Source organism: Dendrobates tinctorius, unplaced genomic scaffold (assembly GCF_039654945.1).
Source record: "Dendrobates tinctorius isolate UK_male_01 unplaced genomic scaffold, ASM3965494v1 ptg000095l, whole genome shotgun sequence".
Classification (NCBI taxonomy): domain Eukaryota; kingdom Metazoa; phylum Chordata; class Amphibia; order Anura; family Dendrobatidae; genus Dendrobates; species Dendrobates tinctorius.
Window position 1 is genome coordinate 28822760 of NW_027361763.1, and position 9317 is coordinate 28832076.

Genomic DNA, 9317 nt, shown 5'->3' on the forward strand with positions numbered 1-9317 from the left:
CCCATATCATTTGTCCAGACCCCCAGCATAGGGGGGGACCCTCTGTGTTCCTCACTACCGGGTGCTACATTTCCCACTCATTACCACAGGGTGAAATTCTGCAGCTCTTTAAGTGAAATCCATTAACAAAGTCCACAGAGCTAATGGGGGACAAAGTGCAGCAATTCCCGATACTAATTAATATAATGCCCCAGTGTTGAGGGGAGAAGGGCGGACCCCCAGCAATGTCGCCATTACCTGTGTCTCCCATGGGACTGATGGGGTTAAGCTATGAAAAGAATAATTGCAAAATATCAGAAGTGATGACCTGAGGAGGATTGGTGAGCCATGAGAAGGATCGCTGAGATCTAAGAAGGATTGATGCTTTGAGACAAAGAATAGTGATCTCATAATGGGGATAATCAGTTTGTAAAGGGTCAAAACTGGAATAAGGGAAGGAAAAATGTCAGAAATCGGGAATAATATGTGGAGCTCAAGGGTTCCCACAGAACAATGGAGGAACTGTCACCAAATGTGGATTGTTGGGCTGGAGACACCGGAGCTGCCGCCATCTTCATCTCTTACAGTGACCGAGATTGTCCTCAGTATCAGCCGAGGTGAGAAAGCAGCAGACACCTACCAGGAGAAGAAGACGACACTGATGAATCAGATCTCCTCTAATTATCCAATCACACCTCATTGTATGGAGATGAGGCATCAGTCCAACTTCTAACCAAGAGACTCAAAAGGTGGAAACAAATCAATACAAAAGTCACTGATACAGGAAAAAAGGGGGGAAAGAAAAGCAAAAGAAAATAGAAAAGACATTTCAAAACAGTAAAGTGGAATAAAAAGCAAAATTAGTGAATGACTATTAACCTGTGTCACTAATCCAAGTAAAATTACAAATAAAATGTAAGTGTGTCATATTTTACAAGATCATTGATTATGTGTAAGAATAAATGAAGGCCAATTCTAGTCTGAAAATAAAACAAAAATAATTTCACAATGTATTAAAATATAAAATATATAAAATGGCAGAATAGAATTTATAATGTAAAAGACAAATATGCAAAAAGTATAATAGAAAATATGTGTAAGAAAAAAAATCTACACATCTCTCCCCTTATGAATGCATAATATAAGAGTCTCGGAGCTGGACCCCCGTATGACCCCAAGAGAGCCCACCCTGGCAGCAGAGAGGAGATTATAGATCTGTCTAATGTCTGGTTGGTACACAACTGAGATGTAGAGTTAGATACAGACACTGATTATATATTTCCATCTCCTTTTCACATCACTTGATTCCGATTATTCACTGATATCAGATATGTGAGATGTAGCGTTAGATACATAGATAAGTGGATAACCAGTGAAATATGAGATCCATTAATAACTACCAGCTAAATATGAGCTGTATACATAGATGAGCAGAAAACAGAATCCTGCACCCCGTGGACGGGTGGATCACAGGTCGGTATATAGACACGTAGATATATATTATATATATATTTACACTCACACGATTCCCGCTAATTATGGATTCATTACAGGAGTCCTGTGTCCCCTGGATTTTGGGTCCAGCTGGGGGAGGCTGTAGGAAGCTTTGCCCCATGGCCATTTCCTCTCCTCTTGGGGGCAGTGTGGGGTCTGTGGGCCAAACCCACTTCTCTCTCAGTGCTGATCTCTGCTCTGGGCTATTCACATGCTAATTGTGTATTTGCATTTCACAAATCACAGCTCTGGATATAAGGAGGCTCAGAGCTCAGGACCCTACATTCTCCAGCAGAGATCACCAGCTCCTGGAACTTCTCACCATCTGAGCATACTTTGCCTTCTACCAACTATCATGCAGCCCACTCCTATCTTCCCAGGGCTTGGCCATGACTTGTCTCAGGCTCCTGCTCTGCCACCGGCTATTCAGAACCAGACAAGACCAAGGAAAACCTTCAACATTGACTCCATACTATCCAGGGAGGATACACCGGCTCCCCGAGTCGCTGTGGAGGAACCCGGCTGGCAGATGCCCCCTGCACCCTATGGCTTCTCCTATGGGGCCATGTCCTACCCTCCAGTATGGTTTGGCCAACCTGCAGCCTTCCCCGGCTACGTCCAGCCCCAGCAGCACTTCAGTGGAGGGTGCAGATGTCTGTACTCCCTGTGCAGCCACAGAGGTGAGTCCACATTCCTCATTCTTATAATAATTCTATCTAATTAGTTTTAGTGCTAATAACATTTTTACAATAAGTTTAGATCAGGAGAGATGTGGATTTTTTTTCTTTAGGTCAATTGCTGAGACTTGTATTTCTCACATCAGAATCATCATCTCGGATCTCACTTGTAGAAGTTGTAGCTCTGTGTTTCTGTCCTAGGAGCGCTCCTTCCTTCTTTCTTTCCTACCTTCCTTCATTTTTCTTTGTGCTAACATCGAGACCTTCTACTTTTTCCAGATCTTACAAACACACTCTGCACCATGCGTCCCATAGTATCTCTGCCCTGCAAGACAGGACCTTACAAGCCGAAGAGATTTAGGACGATCTTCTCTCCAGAACAGCTGGAAAGGCTGGAGAAGGAATTCCTGAACCAGCAATACATGGTGGAGACAGAAAGAGTGGACCTGGCTGCCACACTTGGCCTCACGGAAACCCAGGTAAGAACTGGCACATCCACTCTGACTCTCCTCAAACTGAGCCCTTTTGGATTTGGAAATGCATTTATTTGTTAGCTGAATGGATTTTCTATGTAATATATTATATACAGTGCCTTGAAAAGTCTTCACACCCTGTGAACTTTTCCACATTACAGCCACAAACTTACATGTATTTTAATGGGATTTTATGTGGCACCCACACATAGTAACAAGTATTTGTGGAGTGTAGAGGGAATGATTCAGGGTTTCTAATAATTTTAAAAATATAATAATGAAAATTGTGAGGTTCATTTGTATTCACCCCGAGTCAGTACTTTGTAGGACCACCTTTCTCTCCAGCTTTCTCTGCATTGTTTGGAGTCTGTCTCTCCAGGTTTGCACCTCTAGAGGTGATATTTTGCCCCTTCTTTGTACACGCGGTCTCACTCAGTGAGATTGGCTGGAGACGTCTGTGATCAGTCATTTTCACATCTCGTCACAGATTCTCTGGGACTTATGTCTCAATAAAATATACATAAGTATGTGGATGTAACGTGAAAATAGGTAAAAATGTGGAATACTCACTTGGCATCAACACTTTTTCAAAGCACTCTGCATAATATATATATATATCACTGTAGTGTAGCTAGAGTCTCAGTGTCTTTACATCCTAGTTTTTAACAATGTCTTCTCCTTTCTTCACAGGTGAAGGTCTGGTTTCAGAATCGCCGCATAAAGTGGCGGAAACAAAGCCTGGAGCAAAAAATGGCCAAAATATCCCAGATTAGAGTCCTCCCAAAAGACCAACCATCCTCAGACCCCAGAGAAGAGCAGGAGAATGAAGTAGTGGATGAGGTAAATGTGGTTCTGTAGATCTTCACCTAGACCTTCATTCTGACCATTAGATTGAGGAATTCTGCTGACTACAAGATGATGCAATTTTTCTTGGCCAAAAAACACTATGGACAAAGAGATGGAGGCCCAACGAACTAGTCACTTGGGGAGGAAAGGTCAACTTTGGAAAAACCTTACTCTACATGTCCTCCAACCATGAAAACTCCAATCAAGAGATGTGTGATGGACTTCTTCATCTCCTCTTAGAGTTTGGATGAAACATTGGTGATCTATTTTGTAGACCATTTGGCATGAGGACTGTATAATAATTCTGCGATCTTCCATATATTAAAAATTGTCTTTATACTTTGTCTAATTTATAATTGTAGGACAGGGGTGGTTAGCAAAGATCTCCTTGAGTCATTGGCAGGAAATAAGGCGCAGTATATATGATTTGTCCCTCATCTTACTGTTGTCCTTTCTAGTAACTATGTTACTGTTACCCTTTATACTTGCATTGTCTCAATGCATCATGCACTTTTCCCCCCATTTGCAGCAGAGTCCAGTAATCTAGGACCTGATTTGTGGATTTTTCCCAATTTTAGGCCTTAACACGATCAGTACTTGGGTTCTTGGCTCTGCCTGTATAATGTTAATACCCCTCCCCTGCCTTCTAATTGTCTGGAGATTTTTCAATCCGTTCCCTGTCCTATGATACATCTCAGCCTCTATGGGGGCCTGTGAAGGACCATTGTTACTGCATATTTGTACATAAGCCATTATTTTATTTAAATCAGATGTTTTTTACTGATTTGTCTTTTAAAATAAATATTTTTTAAACTCTTATTACCTAATTGACCAGAGACAATCTCTTCCCTTATAATAACAAACATGAGAGCGAATGCTAATGCTTTTCAATTCTAAAACATTGAAATAAAAACATTGAAATATTAACCAAAGCTTTTTTTTAAATGTATTTAATAATCATCTTTTGTAAAGTGATTAATCTTTGTAATATACCCCATTTCTTCCCTTCTAGCTATAACACCATGCGGGAAGTGCTGGCTTATCTGCCTGGTTCTTGCTGTCTTAGTAGCTGATTTGAACTGCAGGCTTTACAAATCTTATACCTGTGTGTCCTTCTCTGTTCCCCTCCCCCCAAGGCTCATTAACTATTCACAAACCCACTCACTGTCTGAGCAATGGGGGGATGAGAACAGAGAAAATCACACAGGTATAAGATTTGTAAAACCTGCAGTTCAAATCAGCTACTAAGACAGCAAGAACCAGGCAGATAAGCCAGCACTTCCCACATGGTGTTATAGATAGAAGGGAAGAAAATATGGTAATGGGGTATATTACAAAGGCAAAATATCAAATTTCTAAAACCCCTAAAAAGTTACTTTCAAAGGGGGATTTATCAGGGGCAGCAAAAAAATGTGTGACAAATTAACTATACAAAAATCTCGGGATGTTCCTGAAATAAATTTGTACATTTCTGGCCACTGTTGGAGTGCCGGATACCTTTGTAAAGCCTGACAAGCTGACGTGCCAGTGCACCCGCAAGACTGTTGAGCGGGAATCACCATCCTCTGCATTACAGAAATCTGGGGATGTTACAGAGGCAGCAGATGGGCCGTGGCAAAGACGAAGACCCTACCCATAACCCAACCTCACAGTCCCACCTGAATGCACGGAGACCAAAACTTCTAATGATGATTTTAAAACAACCGAGCTGTGGATTTTTTTCACTGAATGTATGTATTAAATTCAGAGGTGTAGCTAGGGTTTTGATTCAGAAGGGCCAAAACTTCTGAGTGGGCTCTTAACCAGGTAACCTTGATTATAACTATGGTGGTGCAACCTAAGGGCTCATACTCACATGCGAGAAACTCGGACGAGTCTCGCACGTCAAAACTCGGCACTCGGGAGCGGAGCGTGTGGCTGCATAGAAATACATATAGCTGAATGCTTCGATCCGACTGCCAGCAGCAGTGCCGAGTATTGACGTGCGAGACTCGTCTGAGTTTCTCGCATGTGAGTATGAGCCCTAATACTGAATGCAGGAGAACCTCAGCAGATGACTGGGCTTTTACTGAAAATAATCTCTACAAAGACCAACACTGATATTACCGCCATATGGTGACCAAATAGTGTAAGATACCAGTCCTGCAGAACGATGACCAGAAAAGGTCCACAGAAAAAATGCCCACACAGGAAATTGTCCACATGGAAAATTGCCCACTAGGAAAATTGCCAATTGCAGCATCACAAAGTTTCAGATCTATGATAGTTCAGGTGCAAGGTGAGGATGTTCACATGATATGTGAAAAATGGCCACAGAAAATTGCCCACAGACATGAATACCCACAGGAAAACAGTAGAGAGTTATAGGTGAGATGCTCTGCAGGACAGAGAATAGCATAGATCTATAGGATAAATGTGCTGGAGGACTGGGGGATAGTATGCAGGTATATGTGAGATGTTCTGCAGGACAGGAGAATATAAAAATATAGGTGAGATGCTCTACAGGGCAGGAGAATAATATAGAATTACAGGTGAGATGCTCTGCATGACAGGGGGATAGTATACAAGTATGGATACAGCCACCCTAGCACCATTTTCAGGACTGTGGGCTGCTATTCCTTAGTGTGGGGAGCCCTAAAATAATGGGCCCTCACCCAGTTGAGAATACCAGCCCTCAGCTGCCTAGTTTTACCTTGGCTGGCAATTAAATATAGGGCAGAGCCCACACATTTTTCTTTGCCAACCAAGGTAAAATTAGGCAGCTGAGGGTGGCAGCTCACAGCTGTCCGCTATCATCTGGCTAGACTTAAAAATAATTTGAAAGCCCTACAATTTTTTTTTTTTTTTTTTTTAATCATTTATTTAACACTCTATGACAGCAGATTCGTTACCCTACACCAATGTGTATGGAAACCAAGCACAAACACTGTCCAGATCAAGGAAATTCAGTCAGACTGCAACAGCCAATCACGGAGGCTCTCACAGAGTCTGAGCGTCTGTGATTGGCTGTTTGCAGGTCAATGCAGTGAATATGCAAGAGGCTTAATGGGCGGGAGACTGGTAAGCCCGATCTACCTATCCTGTCTGTCTGTCTTCTCTTTTCAAACTTTATGCAGCATGGGAAAGACTATGTTGAAAACACATTGCACAAAGAAGAATGTCGGCGAAAATTCCCCACAAGTTTATTAACAATGACTCCGGTTTATTAAATAATTATTGAATACCTGCAAATTAGCTATTCTCCTTAAGTACTTTAGCTTATCTTCCACCTGGTGATAGTCCTGTACAGAATTTGCAACCATGTGAAACAGCGCCTCATACTTCCTCTTTTTTATGTCAAGGCGACCAGCCTGTGCATTAGCCAGGGTTAATTTGTGGCAAGCCTGGTCCTTTTGCAATCCATCAAAGAGAAACCACAAGCTGGGATGACTGCAGTGGAACATGGAATGAAGTGCATTGCGAAATCCCTCACAACAGCTTGTGATTTTTGGTGTCTGTTCCAAGGCTGCATGTTTGCAGAGGATTATTCAGGATACTTTCCAAGCGTATGACAACAGAGCTTCTTTATTTAGGAACAATAAGGAACATTATATGATAAGCTTAATAGATCAGGAATAAATCATTTGTGGAAAACAGGAAATACAGTCACATGCTCTCCCTGTGTGAGCCTCTGGGAGTTTTCTAACTTTATAAACAGCAATCAAATCTAGCAACTGAACACTCCTAGATAGGAATGGAGTTGTTGCACCAAACATATTCCAACAACCCCACTCAACAACTGCTTATCCTGTTAGTCCCATTGCGGTTCTGAAGTCCACAAACTTGGTTCTTGAGAATGGCTTTGTCATACCATCAGTTATCATCTTGTTAGACTCGCATTAAACAAACTTGAGTACACCATGTTCCACTAAGTCACGTAAGTGGTGATGTTTTACATCAATGTGCTTAGTCCTTGCACTAGTCCTCTCACTGCTGGCAAGTTTAATGCCTCGTTGGTTGTCTCCATAGATAACTGTTGGTTGAGCTAATGGCTTGCCGAAATCTTCCAAAAGTTGTTTTAACCAAATTATTTCTTGACTTACATAAGCAGAAGATATCTATTCTGCTTCTGTAGAAAATAATTCGACTGACACTTGTTTTCTGCTGGACCAAGAAATTGAATTTTCTCTTAACTTGTACAAGTAACCACTTGTTGATTTCCGATCATTTGAATCTCCAGTCTAATCTGCATCCACATAACCTCTGAGCATGAGATCTCCTGCTGCAGATATCTTAAGATTTAACCTTTGAGTTTTTTTAAGATATTGAAGAATTCTCTTAATTGCATTCCAGTCTCTAAGTCATGGCTTGCTTTCACGTTTGCAGAGAATTCCGACTGTGGCTGTGATATCCGGACGAGTTGTGGTTGCTATGTACAGAAGCGCCTCCACTGCTTGTCTGTAACTCATTGCTGGGTAGCAGATCTTCTCCATCCAACTTTAAGTAGGATGGATCCATTGGTGTTGACGCACCTTTGGCTTCTGACATTCCAAACTGGTTTAGGAAGTGTTCTGACCATATAAGAAAGCCATCTAGCTGGGATATCTTTGTTTGGCCTTTCTGATCTCCTGACTGGAGGTTGACTTGGTTTTTCTGTGTCTTCCTTGGTGGCTTCAGAGCTTATCCACATTTCAGTGTTTTCCTTTTCGGCCTCTGGGTTTGGCGATTGTTATTCTTGTTCTTGCTTCTTAGGTTGAATAACTGGTGTAATTTCATGGAATTTGAGTGATACAGAGTTTTCATCAATCATTACATCTCTGCTGATTGTTACTGTGTTGGTCTCTGGGTGCAGGATTCTGTATCCCTTTTGAGTTTCGTTATAGCCCCCCAGGACTCCTTGCTCTGCATGCGATTCCCACTTGGAATGTTTTTCTTTGAGAACATACACAAACTATTTGCTTCCAAATATCCTGAGGTGCTTCAGGTTAGGCTTCTCGCAGCTCCATAGCTCATATGGAGTTTTATTTGTGGCTTTACCTGGCACTCTGTTTTGAAGATGGCAATCTGTCATGATGGCTTGTCCCCAATACGTTCTAGGTAGATTCGCATCAAACATACTTCTTCCACTTTCAAGGAGAGTACTGTTCTCTCTGCAATGCCATTTTGCTCTGGGTTGTATGGAATTGTAGTCTGGAACACGATTCCATCCTTTTCAAAATGGTTTGCACCTTACCACTTGTATATTTGGTTCCATTATCTGCACGCAGGGCTTTTGGCATTCTTCCAAATTTGTTAATCACTACAGCAAGATATTCAAGTTTCTGTGGAACGCCATCCTTACTGTGAAGCAGGTAGGCGACTGTATATCTGGAGTAGTCATCAATAAATGTGAGAAAATCTCTTCACAGGGATGATCAGGGACATAACACGGCTTTATTAATTGAGGGTCAGATGTGGACTGCCCTTGTTAAGGCAGGAGTCATTGGGGTCAGGATATGTTAGCTCTGACAGGGCAAAATAGGGTGAATTGTTCATCCCTCTTTTCCTGACGACACATGACTCCTGAAATGGGACATCTATATATATTGGTGAGATTATTCCATTTTACATTTAACTATATGTGTTAATGGATTTTTCATGACGTCATCATAAGGTTCATGAACATATTATATTTCTTTATAACCCATACAGGGCAGAGATTGTTCTCCTTTTCTGATCCATAAAATTGTAAGAATATATCCTAACAAGAAAGCTGTTCATTAGCATTGTTTGGTCATAGTTTGATTTTCTTTGACCAAAATAATTTTTTGTCCGGTCATTCAAAACTCTGGGACTGTGAATAGTCACATGTTTATGGGTCGCCCTCCCA

At 41.5% G+C, this 9317-nt stretch overlaps 1 protein-coding gene across 1 annotated transcript; it reads left to right on the plus strand.

Annotated features, from left to right (window-relative positions):
* The first annotated feature begins 1828 nt into the window (after positions 1 to 1828).
* On the plus strand, positions 1829 to 3531 carry LOC141098867 (homeobox protein not2-like). Its single transcript, XM_073586826.1, has 4 exons — positions 1829 to 2153; positions 2430 to 2629; positions 3314 to 3463; positions 3514 to 3531. The coding sequence occupies exons 1-4, from the start codon at positions 1829 to 1831 to the stop codon at positions 3529 to 3531; spliced, it is 693 nt and encodes a 230-aa protein (XP_073442927.1).
* The last annotated feature ends 5786 nt before the right edge of the window (positions 3532 to 9317 follow it).

Bases quoted from the DNA above. Each gene is read 5' to 3' on its own strand.
- LOC141098867 (XM_073586826.1), top strand. From the start codon at position 1,829: ATGCAGCCCACTCCTATCTTCCCAGGGCTTGGCCATGACTTGTCTCAG. The intron at 2,154-2,429 runs GTGAGTCCACAT...TACTTTTTCCAG, and splicing joins CTCCCTGTGCAGCCACAGAG to ATCTTACAAACACACTCTGC. The intron at 2,630-3,313 runs GTAAGAACTGGC...CTTTCTTCACAG, and splicing joins TTGGCCTCACGGAAACCCAG to GTGAAGGTCTGGTTTCAGAA.